Below are 21,635 nucleotides of genomic sequence, written 5' to 3'. Positions count from 1 at the left end.
ACGTGGTATCATCGTCTGCTTTCTGAATGTCGTCTAGAGTTTCGTCTGTAATGATTATATCCATTTTGTTTCAACCTGCAAGTAGAAAATATAAAGTCGCTCATTTCATAGCAAAAATATTTGGTGACGAATATTCTGCCGATGTTTAATTTACTGATTTCGGAAGGTGCATATATAAGAATTCGTAATTAAAATTGATTGGTTAAAGGGATGGTAAAGAGGTTTTCTTGGTTATTGTATCAATTTTCACCATTACAATTTTCAATCAGACGTCTGCGGTTCCTGTAGTTCCACTAAAACCCAGTGTTTGATAACGTCATCACGAAGAGCCTTATAATGATAAAGCCGTTTCCCGATTAGTGACGTCACCAGACATTTGGTTTTAGTGGCATTGCAGAAACCACAGACATTAGCTGATTGAAAATTGGAGGCCATCGGATAGGTTAAAAGATTATTGGATTAAATATTTAAGAGGGTCGTCGTTAGACCCACACTGTAGTGGCTACATTAAAAATAAAAGATAATACAAAAGGAAAAAAAACTTATTCGTAGTAAAAATTGCTTTACTCTTAGTCCGACACATCTGCGTCTATTCCAGCATCTGATGGATATTTTGACAGATGTAAGCTGTCCAAATAGCTATCAGAGGGTGGAATAGAGACAGACGTTTCGGTCTAGCCTACACTATTGTCTTGCCTAAACGAACTTATCCCTAATTTGCACGTGCTTTTCAGTCGATCACGACCTTGACCCTAGTATTTACTCATAGTGCTTACAAGATGGACGACACTAAGAATTCCGTTGAAGAATGTTTTTCAAATGACAATTCATGTAACATGGGTAAGAGCTATGAAAAATATTCAATGGTTAACTTGGAAGATCCATTTTCTTTAAAACCGATTTGAATTAGATTAATGTTTGATAAAAAATATCGCTATTGTCTGAGCAAAGTAAAAAATTACTTGAATTTATTTAATTATTTTAACGAGAAAAAAATACTGTTAGTCCTAGAATGTCATTGCTCTAATAAAAATATAAAAATATGAGCACAAATTATATCCTCAAAATTTGTTTTTACAGAGGACAGTTTCCAGCCAAAATCTGCGAACTTATGGTTGAAATTTCTAAGACGATTGGGTGGTTGGGTGGTTGGGTTCTTTTTTTTAGAAAGTAAACTTACAAAAAAACCGCAATACTTAACAGTAGGCTACTTTTTTTGGATGATAATCCCTTGACAATTCTGACCCCACTCGACCCATTCACCTTATCATTCATAAAAACGCCACTCAATATATTATGTATTAAAATATTCTTAAATGCATCTTATTTTCTATATGTCCGCAATTTTACCATATCCGAAAAATTAATTGATCGATTTGCCTCCGCTGGCCTCACCCCCAGTGAATGATGTTGCATATTATAGATGATGTGGTTGAATGTAAGCTTACACCACCTCCAAGAAAGAAGAGGAAGCGAGGACAGAGAGGTCCAGCCATTCGATATACTGAGGATCAACTAACGCTGTTAAAATCGGTGTACAAAGTAACATCTTATCCTACTAAAGCGCATGTACAGTATCTAACCAGACGGACACAACTTCCGGCCACCATTGTTAGGGTAGGTATCATTCTAGTCCTCGTGTCCAAAATAGTTAAAGGGATTGTTATGAGTTATTCTAAAAAATTTATTTGTATTGGGGACACTGAAAGGTTCAATTTGTACCATTCCCAGTTTCAATCAAACGTCTGTGGTTCCTGCAATTTCACTCAAACTAAGTGTTTGATGACGTCACTAATCGCGAAGGACATTATGTGATCAAGCATATTTTGAATAATGTAATGTATAACTCCATATTTCACCATAGCTCTTAGTAAGAGCTCAATTGCTCTTACTATTGAATCTATAGTTAGCTTAAATTTAAATCATCTGGATGAAACACTCTACCCATGATGGTTTGTCTCTAGGAAGGTAGAGAGGTACCCTCCAGTGGGTATGCTCAAAATAGCTGATAGTTGATATGTATACCCCTCTACAAAGTTTACATTTAGCTTTAACATGGTACTTGCTAGTCTATTCCAGCCAGATAGATATTTAGACAGTTGTATACTCCAGCTGACAACTGTCAAAATAGCTATCAGAGGCTGGAATAGAATAAAATGCTTCGAACTAGGTAGGCCTACTTGCAAACAATGACGATACATATAATTCAAAAATCTTCAATTTCATTCCAGAGATGGTTTTATCAAAGAAGATGTCGAGAAGGTCTGTGTGGGTCATTAGAACGCATCCATCTCATACCACAATCCGTTCCACAAGCAGATGTCGCATCGAATGCACCCAACTATAAGAAGTTTAAAACAGTATTGGTACAAATTCAATCTCCGACTCGATCATTCCAGACAACCCCTAGATCATCTTCGAGTCGATCATCAACTCCGAATAGCTCAAACATGACCGGTGATCCTTTTGGACATGACAAAGAATCTTTTTGGCAACATCCCTCTGAGCAGACGCCTTCGAAGGCTAACTTTGAGAGTGCACAAAGCATGCACTCTTTCCCATATGAAAACACATTTTTTGATGGCGAACAACCATTTTCTACAAGTACACCGAAGTCTGAAATCGGAGTCAGCGATAGTGGATTCATATCGCTTGCAGATGATTCAAAATCCACAGAGCTTCTTAAATCTCCTTTGACTGATGACGAACCAATAAGCAGCATTAACGATGTTTACGGATATTACCACTTTTTGAATGAGTTGAATGACCGAAGCAATTCCGTGGTCTACAGACGGGGTATATTTAACGAAAACTGGTCCGGCAGTAGAGTTAATCTCCAAGAGAATTGCAATGGTAGCTCAGAAGTAACGAATTCAAATTTCAGAAGTAGAGACATTTGCGACATTGATTCGAAGACGTCGACATTGAATTCAGCTTGTGGATTTGATATAGCTTTACAGTATACATCAGGTGCGTCCCGTAGTGGCTCTTTTCACGAATCGGAACAAATAACATATCCATCAACAGAAGAAAATATTACTACTCAACCCGGAAGATCGAATTCTGACTCGAAATCAATAAAGTCTAAGCCACAGCAAATGATAACTAATGATCCAGTGACAATTCTTCAATATATAAATTACAAGGAATTAAAGAAGCTCGGAATCGGATCGGATATCAACTACGACGACATTCCAACCCTTAGAACTGGAGAAACTGACCCTAATCTTCAACACCCATCTTGGACAGGGAAAGATATAGACGATCCGTGTAAAGTTTCTCGTGGGTCGGAATTTAATACCTGTACCACTTATAAAAGTACCTATACTCAAACCAATCCTGAAGATCTTTACCTAAGTGAACCACCTCAAGCTCAAGGCTATTTCAATACCTCAGATTTCAATTCAGCCACTGGACTAAAGACTGGATTCGTACCTGCAACCAAGCCCAGAATTACAACCCAAAATGTGCCCCAATCAATAGCAAAATACATTGCCCCATTCATACATCCAAGAACAAATGTTTTGGAAACAAGAGGAGAATCTTTGAACCCTAATCGGCAGCAGACAAAATGCTCAACTTGTTCGAGCAAATCAAACGCAGTATATGAGCTTTCGTCTGACTTGCAGCAGAACCATTTCAACGACGCTTCTGCTGAAACTAATGTTAAAGAAACTGTACATTATCAAAAGCTGTACGAAAAGGTTAGGGATGCTAGTTCTGTAAATTACAGTCGAAAACCTAGATCACAAAGTGTTGTGGTTGTTCACCCGCCGAGAAATCGGGTGTACCAAACCATGGACGGCAAGAGCCATAGTATCAGAGAAGCTACATTGCGCCACAATCAAGGACTTGAAAGCGGCGTCTACCCCAAAACACAAAAATCGAACGAGATTTTGAAACCAAGAGTGGTTACCATGAACCCGAAAGCTGTGCAAGTTGACGAAGACGGTCCAAAACTAAACAATCCCAAAACGAATCAAAATATTTACAGTACCCTTCCTTTTTATTCACAGAGATGCGATGATGATGTGAATGGTATGCTAGATCATCCAGCTGCTTGTGACAACTTAGATTACATGGATTTTGCTCACTCCAATGCTGCAGGAGAAACTACTTGTCCGCCATCTACGGACCGATCCCATCTGAGCAACACTCAAGATTCAAATAACTTAACTCCATCAGAGACTCTACAACCCAAAAGTTTCAAACATCAAAACATAATTAAAGTGATTAGGGTGAAGAAAATCCCAAGTGAATCGATCGAAAAACAGAAAACCGTCTCGGGGGATGGTCTTGAAGCTTTTCTGTTAAATCCTGAATTGAACTGTAACATTAACCCAGATAAGTGTACAATGGACGATTCCAAAGTCAAAATATGCGCATGCCATTGTTGCTGTTGTCACAGATCGAGAAGACATGTACAACAGGGACCGGGATCACCACAAATATATATTCTACCGATCCCTATCTCAGACTTGGGGGCAGGTCCTTCCGGTTCAAGTTTAGATCAAACGAAGAATTGAATACTATTAAAATGGGGCGTTGAACAAAATGAATCGTGTCTTTCATGTACCCAAAATAGCATCATATAATGTCTCCAAGTGATTGAAAAGAGGTTTTCTGTGTATCGGGACACTTTTTAGCATCATTTTGCAAAATTCCGAATTCCAGTCAGACATCTGTGGTTCCAAAAAATAAGTGTTCGATGACGTCACTAATCCAAAATATGATTTATCACATAAGGCCTTCGGGATGAGTGACGTCATCAAACACTTAGTTTTAATGGAATTGCAGGAACCACAAACGTCTAATTGAAAATTGGAATAGTGCGAATTTATGTTATCAGTGTCCCCGATGAGGAAGAAATTGCGATTGACTGAATCTGAGTGCAATTGGTTATCCAACGACTGCCTCCGACTAAAGGCATATTTGAAAATGCTTCCAGTTACACATGTTCTCATCTCTGAGAACCTACCAACCGACCAAACATCCTTCCTATCCCACCTTCCTTAATACAGCTCTTTTTTTTTTGGTAGGTTATTCTACCTCTAAAGTTGGATATAAAATTTGAAAACTGCTTACAGAGACTCAGTTGGCAATAGTTATGACATCTCTGTATATAATGCTCCTCTCGGCCAAAATTCAGAATATCATTTAATGTTTGTTCTAAGAATGAATAAACCAAAAAGCCTAAGTTAATGATCTGAACCACAAAAAGAAACCCGAAATAGAAACAACATATTGACGAAACATTAGGGTCAATGAACTTTTCACGTGAGGATATCATAATGAAAAGTGATATCGGGTGTCTAGAAGAGTAGGCTAAGCATAGGGGTTACCCTAAGGAATTCTGTGAAAGCATGCCATAAACAGATGCCCGTGAGTATGGAGCATGACATGTCAAGAAATGATATTGACAAGAGAGGGGGTAGATTTAGTTTGCACCATTGATAGTAAATTTCTGCCATATCAATCTTGATTAGTACATAGGCTATAATATCATTATCAGCACATAAAAACGATACATTTTGGGTGAATTTGTGAATTCCAAGGCTTTTTTTTATAATATTTTCATCTCCATTAGCGAAAATAATACTTTTATAACATACCTTGATGTAAAAACGTGTCACTAAAGTTGAATTTCACATATTATTTTAAGTATTTTTTAAATTAGTTAGAGTAATATTCCCGTCTGTTCGCCAATATCTAAAGAGCCGACACCGTAATCAGATCGAGCATTTTGATTGGTTGCTACGTAAACAATTTCCATGATCCCGTAAATCAACACTTATGACGAGAAACAACGATAACGTATGAATTGGTCAATGCGCAGAATCGTACCGGAAGTTGCTGACCAACATGGCAGCTTCTTGGAAAAGAAAACGGGAAAATTAAAGTTTTGGTTGAATTTTCCAGCTAATTTGTTTAAATCGGACGTCGTCTGCTCTTTCAAATTTGCAGTTGGATTGGTAAGTTTGTTTTACAGAATCAAATTCGCAATGGCAATCGTATTAGTGCATTGACAGGGCACTTTTGTCCATTGTTTTGAAATGCAAAAACGACACTCCCCCTTTTTGTCAAAAAAATAGTGGTGTTTGTGTTTTTGAAGACTATGTTAAGTCGATCGAATTGAATACAACATATTTGACATAGTATTTCAAAGAATAGACAAATGCATGAGCTGTCGGTTGCTAAAGAATTTCAGGGGAAGTTCAAACCTGGCACCCATTTAACTCAAAGTGGTGTGACACTCTACCTAACATTTACTATTAGTCATGTGATCTGTTATAATTACTATTTTTGTATTAAACCTTGTGAATATTGCAAAAGGTGCAGTCTGATTTTTTGTGGCACTTGTTTTTGTGTGAATGTTCTTTCTACATCTACTCGAATATCTATTTGTAGAATGAAATTTATTGTACAAAAAAGGAATTTGGTTTGATGGCATGAATTAAATAGATGTTGGCACATTGAAAAAGGTTGGTAGTTTATCAACAAGTTGAATAAGTTCACTTATTTATTTCATACTCTATCCTCTTTTCTCCAGTCGAATTACTGGAATATTAAAGGGACAGATTCACCATCTGTTTGATCAATTGTACCTTAGTCTCAGAAACAGGAATTATTTAGCGTAGCCAATCAGTAATACAGCTCACTGTCAAAATTTGAGCCTTTAAATCCAGAATTATCAGCATTTGAAAAGTAAAAAGTCGACTTGCCTTTCTTAATACTATAGAAAGTGAAATTTCTGGTTTGAGGTATTTTTGAGGGAATTATGCTGTTCATGTACTGATACTGATACCACTGAAAACTGTTTAATCAAATATCGAATTTGTCCCTTTAAGAAGGATTTAATCATAGCTTATAAGCCAGACCCAAATCAACCACGAAAAATGGGAAATTTATCCCTTAAACATAAGGTCGTTGAATTTTAAATTATTCAGTCCTGTATGTATTTCAGGTTAAAATGAGTCAACAAGTTTTAAAAGAAAATTACGATGTAGCATGTTATTTTATCACTAAACACTCATGGAAGGGAAAGTAAGTAATTTTGTGGTATTTATACTTAAAATACATAGATTGAAGCATTAGAGAGAAATGCAGTCTCTTTAAAGTGATACTACGACTTAGAATGAATATGAAATTTAAGTTCTCGAAAAGGTCAATATGAGTCTATATTCATCAGTGAACTTACCTGGTGTCATAAAGTTACAACAGAATCCCTGTAAAATCTGGAAAATTGGAAAATTCATAAAAATAAGTAATTATTGAAAAATGCTTAATCTTGATATTAAGCGTTTTTCAATAGTTAATTGCATATTCATGGATAATTACTAAGTTTTTTGGATTTATTGGATTATATAAGGATCCTTCTGGCTATTATTCTCCAAGTTTATAATTCTTAAATTTTATGTTAATTCTTAGACGTAGTATCACTTTAAAATAAGACCAAACTTTCACTCCATATTTTATTAACTTTTATTTTTAATGTAGGCACTTCAGTTAGGGTCTAAAGACGGGCCTCTTGAACAAACCGGTCAAATTTCTGTCCACTCCAGCCCTGGGATTTTGTGAGAGAGTGAAGGAATTTGACTGGTTTAAGCAGATGTCATAAGGTCAGGAAAATAAAATCTAACTTTAAACACTAGTCATGCTTCCATTTTTGTCTAGATGAGTACCTTATCAATTTGATATATTTGTAGGTATAAGAGAATATTTTCTGTGGGAACTCATGGCATCACAACATACAATCCTCAGTCTATGGAGGTCACCAATCAGGTTTGTGTTGTTTTTTTTAACAAATTTACAGCTAGACATCTGTGGTTCCTGCAATTCCACAAAAAAATAACTGTTTGATGACGTCACTAATCGCAAAGGGTCTTATGTGATAAAGCGCGTTTCCCGATAGTGACTTTTAAACATTTCAGTTTCAGTGGAATTGCAGGAACACAGACGTCTTAAAATAGAATGGTAAGTCACAGATAATAAACCCAAAGGGTTTATAAATACCAAAAAGACTTAGGGCCTGCATCATGGTCATTAGAATAGAACACAAAATGAAGTTAAATTAAAGAAATAAGAAATGTATGTGTTTCAAAGGTTTATGAATATAGACCCAGAGTAAAATGAAATGGTATGATTTATTTCAGTGGCCTTACAATGAGTTTATTAGCATTGTTCCCAATGTTAAAGCTCCATCAAACAGTGAGTTTATTATTACTATGAGGAAAGGCAAGAAAACAGATACCATGAAATTTTCAACAGATCACAGAGCAGATTTACTGACGGAAGCTTTGGTGAGTTCACAATCCTGTTTTCAATAAAATTTTAACTTAGTCACAGTAACTGGACTTATTTAGCTAATGTTCACAGCTCACCATCGAGATTTGAGCCCTTAAATCCATTGGTGTCCAGAATCATCTGATTTAGTTGTATAAAGATGTTAAGGGACATGCAGGTCCAAACAAATTTTTTATTAAAACTTCTTTAATCATTAAGAAAACATTTTAATTTTAAAGGGACATCTGACAGTCTTTCCCAAAATAGTACGGATCTCCAAATGTCCCAAGCCACCATTTTCTCCATTTTGCCTATTCAGGAACTTGTACCAGAATTATCTATTTCTGTTTACAATCTTGGTTTTATTTTCTTATTTTCAGAGATTCAGAAGCAAGTTCGCCGAAATCAATAGATCTTCCAAAGTAAGTGTAAGTAAAAGGTGTGGGATTTGATCTCAGCACACGGCAAAATCTTATGTTTCACTTCCTCCTTATCAGTAATGCCAGACTGACACATCCAGCTTCTCATAGCTATTTGGACAGTTGTCGACTGGTGTAGAGATAGAAAAAAACAGGCTCTGTTTCATGGTGATTTTCTGCACCTCCATAAGTGCGAGAGTTTTAAACTTATTTATTTAAATTCAATCCTGAAAACCCAGGTATATTTGGAAAGATGGCTATTTTTGTAGTTCAGACATACCATCATAATCTCCCTACACCATTTATCTCAAGTCTGCAGTTCCATCAAATTTTTGTAACAAAACTGATCTCTCGTCGGCCATTGCATGTGCAAACCAAAGTTCAAGGGTCATGATGTCAACTGAAACTAACAAAGCAAAAGTAACGGTGATTACTCATTAGAATTAATTTAAGGTCATCCAAAATTAATAAGTGTTTCAAAAAACACATGTTTTGAAGTGTGGAAAGTCCCCATAAAACAGGGTCTAGTTTTTCTGACTCTACTCAAGCCAACAACTGTCAAAATATCTATCAGAGGTTGGATGTTTAGGACTACAGTAATGCATGATATTTTGCAATTGAGAAGAGAATGTGGAGTTTGATGTAGACTGAAAAAAGTTTGTTATATTTTTATTTACATGCACACTGCATGGAATCGAATTGTTTCAAAATGAACGCCCAATGTATTGTTTATAAGTCATATTGATAAAGCTTGGTTATTGCAGAGATTACATTTTCCCTCATTGCATACTGCATGACATCATATCTTATCTGAAAATAACTTCCAATTATTGTTTATAAGTCATATTGATAAAGTTGTGTAATTACAGAGATTTAATGCATATAAACTACATTGGTCTGATACGAGGGTGCCGATATTACTGGAAGTTAATGAAGGGTCTGTAGACCAGATTGATCCAGCCTCACAGAGAATATTGTGTAGTTATGACTATAAGGATATCGAGGGTCTTGTACAGGTACAAATAAATTTTATCTAGATACCTTCAAGGGAATAGATCACCATGCTTTGATTCAATAGATTTATAGTCATTTTAATCTGATTCTTTAAAGTTAAATTAGAATTTCGTTTTTGTTATTATTTTTCTTCAGCCTCCATTGTAATCTAAAGAGATTTACACCTAGGTTGTGTACTGTTTTATGTTCATTTCAACCAATCACAGCATGTGATGCAGAATCTGTGTCTAAATATTGACTATGAATTATGGGAAAGTGAAACCTAAATTAGAGTGATATGACCAACGAGATTATGCCAATACTCAGTTGTAAAAGTGATTCTGATTGGCCGGAAATTGGCACATAATTGTCTGCTATAAGTAGCTTGAAAAATGGCCTTGGTGTAAATCTCATTCCAATTTTAATCAGACATCTGTGGTTCCTGCATTTCCACGAAAACAAAGTGTTTGATGGAGTCACTAATCAGGAGAGCCTTAAGTGATAAAGCATATTTTGTGATTAGTGACATCAACAAACAATTAGTTTTAGTGGAATTGCAGGAACCACAGACATCTGATTGAAAATTGGAATATTGTATGATGATATCAATGTCCCTGACACACATAAAAAATTTAGAAAAACTCTTTACAATCTCTTTAATATCTTGGTAGTGACAATATTTTTAATTAGATCAATATGTTTGTACGCGCTTTAAAGATGGTTTTTTTTTTTTTTTTTTTTAGTGTGAAATTAAGCAAATTATTTGATTAATTGGTGTTTCTAATGAATTATCATGTATTCTTAATCATATCATTATGTTCTTATTGCATATTAATTTAGATTTTAACCAATCCCAAATGTACATTTATGTACAGTCTGGATAAACAAACAAAGACTTTTTGACCTTTCTTGATTGGTCACTCATTGTAATTCTGCTGGTAATTCCCTTCTAATTTAGCTAATTATGAATTAATTATGGACATGTGAGACAAACTGATATTTTTCCAAGTCATTAGAACACCTCTACTTTCTATTCATATAAGTATTAGCATTTTCATTTTCATAAATGAAAATAAGGGAACCCGTCTTTAAGGTTTAGATAAATTCTGGGACTAGATTTCTATTTATTATAAACATTGTAACAGTCTGTATTATATTATATTTTACTAGCTGTCAGATGTACCAGGAGGTGTTTCTATTATTTATGGTGGTTTCAGCAGATTGGTAAGTTGATCTTTTTTACATTTCTGAGGCTTTGTTCTATGTTTTTGACTGAGTTTTGAAATAAATTTGAATTCTCTTTAAGGGACAAATTTGCCGATTTGGGTCTCGAATATATGTAAATAGTCTTTCAGAATCGCATAATTCCTTTAAAAATATCTCAAACTAGGAAGTAACTATAAGTCTATAGAAAAGATGAGTTGCCATTTTAATTTTCAAGCACACATGTATTTGAAGGCTCAAATTTTGTGATGAGCTGTAAACACTATTATTGATTGACTTAGCTTAAAAATGCCCATTTCTGAGACTAAAGGTTTGGTTGAAAGGGAGAGCGAACCTGTTAAAATAACTAGTGGACTGTAATCAGTAAACAATGTATTTTCAGCATTTATTTGCCTTAGAACAACGTGATGATTTGATAAAGAGTATCATGGAAACAGGAGCTAACTGTGTAGGGGTTGCTATTAAACAAAGGAAAGAACCCATTACAATGGAACAAGCTCAAACACATAGACTAGGCAAATATAGGTAGGTGGAGAAGAAAATAAAAGTGCAAAAAATTGTTTATTTCACCCAAGGATGAATCGTATTAAAAATCAGAAAAAAATTTAATATGAGTTATTGTTCTTAAATACGCATTCAAATATTAGCTGGTAAATGCGATTGGAACCGCAGTGGCTGAGTGAGTTAGACGCTTGCTCGCTAACTCGCTACCTTCAGATTTTTCAACCCAGTTTCGCCCTGTCAGTGATGCAGGAAAGAGGGACTAGCGTCTAGTCATTCGGATGGGACAATAAACTGAGGCCCCATGTGCTACAGGCTGTGCACGTTAAAAATCCCTCGATAGTTGGAAATTGAAAAAGGGCAGGCTATTGCCGCTGTCCTGGCAAAATTTCCCTCAATGTACACTGCATGGCATTGCCTGTCTTCATTAGCCCACATGGTGCAGAAAAGTAGGACGTAAAACTCCATTCATTTCATTTTCATTTTGTAAACTAGACATCAAAATTTTTGACTGATTAAGATAAAATTTGGGGAAATTTGTTTATTATCATGAACCCTATCGAAAATGAAAAAAAGGGAGAAAAAGGTTATGAATAAAACTCTTGTAGTGTGAAACTGTTATTCTCGAAATATTTAATTAAATGATAGCTCTTGCCAACCTCCCTGACGACTTGGCTGCCATTACAGTTGTGGGCAAATTACGATGGCCATTGCTATTTTATTTTCTGAAGTACTGTGTATTGTGAAAACTTTGGTTTCAGCTCTGACGAGGCGTTAACATCATATTCTGAGTTTACAGTACAGAAAATCTCCAGACGTCATACTGATACTGTAAGACGAACCCTGTGTTTAACAGAAACTTGTTTAGTGGAACGAGATCCTGCTACCTACAGTGTTGTTACTGTCAAACCACTTTGTGATGTAAGTATCACATTATTTTTTACCCAAGATGCATTAATCGAGCATATTATGGTTCTTTATCCAACATCCTTTTTAGAGAGTTCACGTGGCTAAACATCCCTTTTAGAGAGTTCACATGGCTAAAAGTGTTTAGTGTATAAAGTAAAAAGTGTCTTTATTAGCCTACAGAGTGCAGAAAAGTAGGATGAAAACTCCACCACGCTTACTTGGCTCTTACTAGCCCACCTCTAATCTTTCAAAGGATTAACACTTTTTATAGCAGATCACACACGAAAAGCATGATAATCATCGGATCATGATGCAAGCTTTTTAAACCGTGCCAAAGTCGTATAAGAACTCTATAAAAGCAGAGGAAACTCAATTGGAGCAGCACACTGGCCTCTTAGACTGTCTTAAGGATCCTGAAAACATAGAGGTTTTGTCAGAAACTCAAGGGTTGTGGTAAGGACGCTATGAATGCGTCGTTGCAAATGTAGACTTGTTTGCAGCATCTTCACTATGAGTGTGCTACGTTTTTATTGTGTTTATGGAGATGCTTTGGCATTTGATGGCTGTCTTCTGGATTTGATTGGTTCCCCTCTTCAGATCAGATCGCAGATTGCGTTTGTTTTGAACGAAAGGACAAATTGCAGAAAGGATACCTTTCTGGTGTGACAGGGTTATTAGTGAATGTACATACCTGAAAATGTTGATTTGGTTTTTAGGTTTGTAAACCCTGAATGCTTTCAGTTTCCTTTTCACCTAGGTTTGATGATTTTTATTTTTTTTCCCATCAGGTATTTGCGTTGATTCGAGACCCGGACAACCCTCAGAAGTTTAGCATCGAGTATGTAAAAGGAACAGTTCGAGTGTATTTATCTACAGACAGGGATGCTCTCGTAGCCTCCATATTGGATGGTGTTCGAGCGTCTGGTAATCGTGATGTATGTGTTCGGATGACCTTGACATATCGAGGTTTTAGATTAGGTAATAGCTTCATTCTATGGTCATGTGGCAACTGATGATCTTTCGTCTGGTTTGTTTTCAGGAATTGTATGAGATCAGTACATTTGAATCAATTCTGAAAAGGGATACAAATTAAGCTTTATCAGCTGATAAAATTTACATGTAGATGATGACTGAAATTGAGATCTATCACTCAACTGGCAAGTTTGATATTTAGATGACTATATAGACTGCTGAAATTGAGCTCTATCAGCTGGTGAAGCCAATATTTAGATGCTTGCTGAGAGCTGAAATTGAGCTCCATCACTCAACTGGCAAGTTTGATATTTAGATGACTATATAGACTGCTTAAATTAAGCTCTATCAGCTTGTTCAGCAAATAAAGAGGACTTTTTTTAAGAAAGTATTTTTTTGAAATTTCAGGGCCATTTACTGTACCAGTAGATGAAGAGGTAGAGAGTCAACATTTAAAATTTATACAACAACCACCAGGTAAGATTTTATTTTCACGAGTTCAACAATAAAATATTTTCACTGTTTCAGGGTTTTTGTACTCCAAATGTACAAAGATCTCAAACTAGGAATTTTTTTTCTTATTTCTATAGATGTCTTTTCTGTATATGGCAGAGTCGTCATTTTAACTTTCAAACGCAGATAATTCTAGACACACATGGATTTAAAGGCTCAAATTTGGATGATGAGCTGTGAACACTATTACTGATTGGATTAACTCAAAATTTTCAGTTCCTGAGACTAAGGTATGATTGGCGCATCTGTCCCTTTAATATTCGAGTGCTGTGCAACAAATCTTTATTGATTTTGAATTGTTAGCCAACTTTTAACAGTGATTTGGATTTGTTACGATATTACAGCTTCGATGGAAAGATGACATGTCAAGCCTCATGGTGAAAGATTTATATCTGACTTCCAAAGTTGTTCTACTTTCACTTTATATTTTGTATTCCAGGTGGAATGTCATTTGCTGAGGCTGTCAATAGATTTAATGCTAATATATCGTATAGTGGTTTACTACACGCTGTCACACAGGATGTAAGTATAGATCTTGGACTGGACCAAAACATCGGCCTCTATTCCAGCCTCTAATAGATATTTTGACAGTTATCGACTTGAGTAGAGTCAGAGAAACTAGGCCTTGTTTTATGGGGATTTTCTATCCTCCGGTAGTGGGTTTTTTCTAACATGATATTGAATTATCTTTACAATGACTTAACTGTAAATTTTTGTTGGGTATCATTTTGACCTTTGAACTTTTGGCTAGACACACAGTTTTAAATGGCTGACCAGAGATCAGTTTCGTTAAAAAGAAAAATTTGATGGAGTAACTGCAGACGTGACTTAAATGGTGTAAAATTCTTTCTGAATATATTTGGGTTTGGCAGACTTAATTAAAAAAAAGTAGGTTTAAAACCCCTGCACTTGATGAGGTGCAGATAAATCCCTATAAAACAGGCCTAGTTTTTCTGCCTCTACACCAGCTGACAACTTTCAAAAAAGTTATCAAAAATATAGGCAGATGTTGAGGTTTAATCTTGGGCATGGTGTTAAGTTTTATATTTCACAATATTTAGGTAAATAGTTTCCAATGAGACCCCCATTTCTCTGGTGGTATATCCAATGGTGTATTTTAACGGTGGACCATTGGACCACAAGACCCAGGATCCAAAATCAACATGAAAATGTTTTTTTTAAGTTTTGTATTTCTGATTTAAGGGTTTATTTGCTAAGAACAAAGAGAAGTTGATCAATGCTGCTATAGCTGGTCTGTTAGAGAAAGAGGGAGATCAAAATACCATCTCACATGAAGAATTACAGGCTCAGTTTCAGGCATTACGCAGACTTGTGGCATCTAAAGCTGGCTTCTCAGCTTTCATTTCATTGCCAAGGTAAATCTAAATTTGGACTTTGATTTGGAGATTTTTAGATCTACTAGGCTGTGATGTAGACAGCCATATCCTTTGGTCTGTATTGGGTGGCGCTTGATTGGACAGTACTGACAATTCTGGCATCAAACGGTACAGGAGCTGAATATGTCGCGTTCAAAATTGTCCAATCTATTTCTTTTTCTGCCATTTTGAAATCTGTCTGCACCTATTTTTACTGTTTGAACTCTGTTTTATTGAATGTCTGGTTAATTCCTTGAATCCCACCAATCACTTGCTAAACTCACTGACTTCATGCCAGATTAGGAGTATCGAGGACCTGGTCCACCATCTGGACTGACTTTTCTCGTGTAAATGTGTCTTAATCCTGGAATTTATTTGTTGTTTTCAGAATGAGAGAAAGTGTAGGGTTAAAAACAGTAAAAGCGTTTAAACGTAATAATGATGGTGTAACCCATGCAGCCATTGATATGTTATGTGCTCTTATGCAGGTATTGATTTTGCTCAATAAGTCACACACTTGCTAGCCTGGTGGGGCATTCTTGAAATGATCTTAGTGCTGAGATGAAACACTGTTTACCCAGTCTCTTTATCAATCCTTATTTGTAATATAAATGCACTTTTTTCTTTGATGTTTTTAAGAAATTAATTACTTAAAAATGTTTGTTTTGAGGAAAACCATTGTCTATTATCAGCAATTTGTTGTTGTACCATACTTGGATAAAGCCAAATATACTCTAAGAGGAAAGTAGGTGGAGCTTAGTTATGCTACAACCAGTACATTTTGATATTATTGCATGGCTGAAGCTCCACCCCATTTTTAACAAAAATCATGACTTGAACAAGCTTCTATTTAATTGGATAAAAGGAAATCATTTTATTTGTTACAAATCATATATACCACATGTCATTAACATATTGAAGCTGCGGGCACACGAGTGATGTTGGTTGGAGACTTTTGTCGATAAGAGTCTTGTCTTGAGTTTCAACGATTGACACGGGCACACAAGGAGACAAAATTGTGCAGTCGGTCATTTTCCACCTTGTTGATAATTACATGAGGAGCATGCAATTGAAAGGCAAATGAATCTGATTGGATGATAATGCTCTGTCTTGCAGACGATAAAACTATTGGAGACAATTATCAAACTTATGAATCCTGTTGGCGACACGATAATCTTGTCTTGGAAGCATGGGCAATGCAAGATTTTACTCAAGATTCAAGTCAGAGACAAAAATCTTCGACCAAGACCGTCTGTGTGCCCGCACCTTTACTGTGGTATACATACTAATTGATTTTGTTGTTTGTTATTTTTCAGCCAATGCATGATGATTATGATCTCAGACAAGAACAAATGAATAAAACCTCTCTTCTGTCATCTCGAAAATTTCTACAAGAAATCCTTGAAGTCTTCCATTCTCATGTTGTAAGTCATAATTCAAATTCTTTTGGTTTCCAATTTCAGTTTTCCCCTGTTAGGGATGCAGGTTGGATAGGTTGACGTGAAAAAGGCGTCTAGTCAATAAACTGAGGCTTCGTGTGCTAAAGGCTGTGCACGTTTCGTTGAAAATGAAAAAGAGTGGGCTAATGCCACTGTCCTGGCAAATTTGCTCTCATTGCACACTTCATGGCATCTTCGTTAGCCCAATCATGTGCAGAAGAGTATGATGTAATTCTCAGTTCATTTCATATTTCAGAACGTGCCTTCTCGCTTTGAATAATATCTTCTTGCTCCTGTTCAATAAGTTCACTGTGCTCCTAACATAAAGTTCAATATTGGAATTATCCTGCATTTCCAAAACTAGCTGTTTCCTTTCAGGGCTTGTTGTTTCTTTTCTTCCACAGAGAAATAATGAAACATATCTGATTATCAATAATTTCTCTCGTTACAGGTTCATGGAACAGGTGCTCTCATCATATCAGCCATGTTGGATTTCTTAACCTTTGCCCTTTGCTCACCATACAGTGAAACCACAGATGGTACTCATTTTGATAATTTGTTAGAAATGGTGGCTGCTAATGGTCGAATCATTTTCAAACTTTTTCAGGTAACATTTTAACATTACTTCATCCTTTATTACGTTAAAAAAACGTATACGCTTAAATAAAATATATCCTTGCCTTATTTTAAAAGATTTTGATAAGGGTGTTTTGTTTTCTAGCATCCCTCCATGGCTATAGTAAAAGGTGCCGGAATGGTCATGAAAGCCATCATTGAGGTAGGTATTAAATAGTTTACTAGATTTTTTTTCACATTCTGATGCTTGATTGGGGAGTTCTACACAAGTTCTGTCTGTTCCTATTCTGCCATCAGAATGAAATGGAAAGTGTCACAATCAAAATTTTCCCATCTCAACCATTTTTAATTTTTTGTCTACACCTGCTATTTTTCGGCACACATGGAATGCTTTCTGAACTATGATCTAACTTGTTTTATTGAACTTCCGGTTGATTCCACCAATCCTGAACGTGCAGAACCCACCAATCAAGCGCCCCCTTGAATATTTGAATCTTCTATCAATCATGATTATCAAATACAAATTATTATCCAAATCCCAAACTTTTAAATGATAACCATAACAATTTGTTAAGTGAAAAGTTAGACCAACTGCAGTTTTTGTAATATGACATTAGGCAAGGCCATGAAACTCTTTTATGTTTGCAGGAAGGAGATGCTGAAATTGCAGCCAAGATGCAGGATCTAGCTCTCGCTGAAGGAGCTTTACCCAAACACCTTCATACAGCCATGTTTACTCAGAGTAACGACAGTCGTATGCTGACAAACAGGTAGGTTTAACACTAAACTGAAGAACCAGACACATAATTTTCATTTAGAAAAGAGCTACGAATAGCTGGATTTTAGGACTTTATTGAAAGAGATTGTAAAGAGGATTTCAGTTTCAATTCCACTAAAACTAAACGCGAAGGGTTTTATTGATAAAACATATTTTGGGATTAGTGATGTCATCAAACACTGAGTTTAAGTGGAATTGCATGAACCACAGACGTTTGATTGAAAATTGGAATGGTTCAAATTGATGCTATCAGTGTCCCTGATACACATAAAAAAATTAGAAAACCTCTTTCCAATTTTTTTAACTTTTAAGTAATACAGCTTGTTCCAATTGTAAGTTTTGGTATGATAGAATACCAAGATACGGATATAAATATTTTTGCTCCTGACTAATGAAGAGCAATGCAATGAGAGAAAATTTGCCAGAAGAGCAGAATAAGCCTCCTTTTCTTGATTTACCATGTTGAAACATCTGTAACCTACACAACTTATAGCTTCTTGTATGTTTGTTATGGCATGTCTTTTCAGACAACTGAGTCGACATCTTGTGGGATTATGGGTAACAGGACATCCGACAGCTATGGGACTGCTACGTAGAATTCTTGTAAGTATATCAAATATTGTGAAAACATTAATTTTCATAAACCACAAATGCAAGAAACGAGTTTCTAATGAAATTGTTGTGGTTGACCAAGAAAATTTAAATTTGACTTAGCTTCTACAAAAAGATTTCACTTTATTATTTCATTTCTTTGTAATAAAATTGAAGCATAATTGAATTATGATATAGCTGAAAGTCGGGCTCCCAATTTGCTAATGTTTCCAATTAAAAATGCATTTCCAAAGCTACTCAATAAGATAAACTTCTGATACATACTAAAAATCAAGAGCTATTCAGATTTAGATAGATTTGAAATGCATAGTTCATAGTTCGATAAAAATCTGGGAAGTTATTCTTGAAAGCTTGAATTGTGTTTGTGTAAATTGTGTTTAGTGTTCCAGTCATCTGATTGGTCTATCACTAAAATTGAATTTCAATTTAGATTTGTTATCCAATCAGATTACTGTATTTCTTCAAATCTAGATTTTATTTAAGTTAATAAGTTAATTTATTCTTTTTAGCCAAGTGGATTATTAGCCTATTTAGACTCGACAGAGCCTGTACCAATTCATGAAGCTGATAAACTTCATGTTAGAGATAATGTTAAACTGGCTCAGGTAGGTTTACTTATTTTTGGGAATATACTGAACGATAGGAAGCTATAAATGGGTAAATCATTGTGGCTGGAGATGATCATTTTTTCCAAACACTTCACGTCAACTTTTGTTTTTTCTTTCATTCGAAAAAAGATCAATTTAAAAGATGGTTTGCAATTTATTTGTATTAAGGGAATATTTTTGATTCATTCTAGGAACATCAGAATAAAAATCGAAGAAATGCACAAATTGTGATTTTAGAAAAAAAAGTAGATGAGTTTTTACAACATTGGAGATCTCGGATAGGTTTGGAAAAAACTAAACAGGTAAAGATACTACATTATTGTTGGAAAATGATAAATTAGAAATTGGACATAACAACCACTGTAATGTAGTTAGGAATTGTATTGTTCTGTTTGGTGCTTGGTGGTATAAATAATCCAAATTATGAATTGTTACAATATTTTTTTTACAAAGTTTCATTGGTTTCTAATTTGTCGTGACAGGAACATGGGTAACAGAAGTTAAATCTGGTCCTTTTAATTTTTTTTTTTTAGCAAAATGACCGTCCGATAGTTTTAAGAAAAAGAAGAGAGAGAATAAAAAGTGAAGCCAACTGGAAATTATTTTATTATTATTTTAATCAAGATCACGCAAAACCAAATTTAATTTGGAACTATAGGGTAAGGCAATGATATTATATTGAATTTTCTTACAATGATTATACTTCAATAGTACAGTTTTATTTTATTACAGAGAACCTTATTCTGGAAAACTGATCTGTCATCTGATTGGTCAATCACTAAAATTGATTTTGAATTTAGTTTTATTATTTAAAGGCACAAGTGCACCAATTTTTTTGACCAAGCGTACATTTGTCTCAGAAACGAGAATGTTTTGGCTAAACCAATCATAATAGCGCCCACAGATCACAGTCGAAAGTTGAGCCTGTGAAAAATTCATGTTTCTAGAATTACCTGCGTTTATTCCTAGTTTGAGATATATTTGAAAGAACTTAAGTATTTTCCTATATTTATAGTTCTGAAGACTATTTCTACATTTTTTTCACGACTCAAATCAACCCCCAAAAATGGCTTACCCCCTGTCCCTTTAAGCAGATTATTGTATTTCTTAAAATCTGGATTTTAACTTCTTTTAGTTTTCAAGAATATTCTTAATTTGATGAGACATTTTCTGTTTTTATCTGAAATGAGTCAAATAGTTTTTGTAATATATTATAGACACGAGAAGAATTACGAGAAGCTCTAGAAAATGAAATGAGGGCATTTACAGTTGACAAAGAATTGGGTCAGTCATTCGTGATTGGCTGGAATCATCAGGAGTTCGAAGTTCCTTATAACTGTCTCAATGAAGAAATAAAAATTGGTAGGTCTAATATTTAATACCAGCAGTCTTAAAACCATGCCTCTGAATCATACTGTATAATATTTGTTCTAAACCTTTCCAACTGTGTCAGTGCTTCTCCCTAGATCTGAGTTGATTGTAAAGGGGTAGCATCAATTTGAACCATTCCACTTTTCAATCAAACGTCTGGTTCCTGTATTGTATTATTATGCTTATTATTATTTGAGATTTTATTATTGACTGTTTATTTCAGGTGATTATTATTTAAGATTGTATTATTGACTGTTTATTTCAGGTGATTATTATTTAAGATTGTATTATTGACTGTTTATTTCAGGTGATTATTATTTAAGATTATATTATTGACTGTTTATTTCAGGTATTATTATTTAAGATTGTATTATTGACTGTTTATTTCAGGTGATTATTATTTAAGACTGTATTATTGACTGTTTATTTCAGGTGATTATTATTTAAGATTGTATTATTGACTGTTTATTTCAGGTGATTATTATTTAAGACTGTATTATTGACTGGTTATTTCAGGTGATTATTATTTAAGATTGTATTATTGACTGTTTATTTCAGGTGATTATTATTTAAGACTGTATTATTGACTGTTTATTTCAGCTGATTATTATTTAAGATTGTATTATTGACTGTTTATTTCAGCTGATTATTATTTAAGATTGTATTATTGACTGTTAATTTCAGGTGATTATTATTTAAGACTGTATTATTGACTGTTTATTTCAGGTGATTATTATTTAAGATTGTATTATTGACTGTTTATTTCAGCTGATTATTATTTAAGATTGTATTATTGACTGTTTATTTCAGGTGATTATTATTTAAGATTGTATTATTGACTGTTTATTTCAGCTGATTATTATTTAAGATTGTTTTATTGTTTGTTTATTTCGGGTGATTATTATTTAAGACTATATTATTGACTGTTTATTTCAGGTGATTATTATTTAAGATTGTATTATTGTCTGTTTATTTCAGGTGATTATTATTTAAGACAATATTATTGACTGTTTATTTCAGTTGATTATTATTTAAGATTGTATTATTGACTGTTTATTTCA

General features: G+C 34.6%; 2 protein-coding genes across 2 annotated transcripts in view; both read left to right on the top strand.

Annotated features, from left to right (window-relative positions):
• Positions 1 to 739: 739 nt before the first annotated feature.
• LOTGIDRAFT_238096 (hypothetical protein) lies at positions 740 to 17,236 on the top strand (the record flags this gene model as incomplete). Its single annotated transcript, XM_009049156.1, has 18 exons — positions 740 to 840; positions 1,424 to 1,617; positions 2,232 to 4,370; positions 6,965 to 7,044; positions 7,707 to 7,782; positions 8,154 to 8,300; positions 8,664 to 8,705; positions 9,572 to 9,718; positions 10,866 to 10,919; positions 11,302 to 11,444; positions 12,182 to 12,341; positions 13,118 to 13,307; positions 13,710 to 13,778; positions 14,254 to 14,336; positions 15,018 to 15,190; positions 15,579 to 15,678; positions 16,507 to 16,614; positions 17,081 to 17,236. Coding segments are annotated over exons 1-18 (4,122 nt in total), but the record flags the coding sequence as incomplete, so codon positions are not given.
• Positions 17,237 to 17,359: 123 nt separating this feature from the next.
• LOTGIDRAFT_180237 (hypothetical protein) overlaps positions 17,360 to 21,635 on the top strand; it is a gene marked incomplete at both ends in the record, with an annotated part of 7,135 nt that continues 2,859 nt past the window's right edge. The window contains 7 exons of the mRNA XM_009049155.1: positions 17,360 to 17,407; positions 17,854 to 17,975; positions 18,511 to 18,586; positions 19,105 to 19,200; positions 19,395 to 19,505; positions 19,737 to 19,862; positions 20,421 to 20,565. Of these exons, the coding sequence (XP_009047403.1) occupies positions 17,360 to 17,407; positions 17,854 to 17,975; positions 18,511 to 18,586; positions 19,105 to 19,200; positions 19,395 to 19,505; positions 19,737 to 19,862; positions 20,421 to 20,565 (724 nt within the window). The remainder of the gene's footprint in view (positions 17,408 to 17,853; positions 17,976 to 18,510; positions 18,587 to 19,104; positions 19,201 to 19,394; positions 19,506 to 19,736; positions 19,863 to 20,420; positions 20,566 to 21,635) is intronic.

The sequence above is a fragment of the Lottia gigantea genome (assembly GCF_000327385.1).
Source record: "Lottia gigantea unplaced genomic scaffold LOTGIsca_130, whole genome shotgun sequence".
Taxonomy (NCBI): domain Eukaryota; kingdom Metazoa; phylum Mollusca; class Gastropoda; family Lottiidae; genus Lottia; species Lottia gigantea.
The sequence above is the reverse complement of the archived record's forward strand: the minus strand, read 5'-3'. Positions and strand labels throughout refer to the sequence as shown.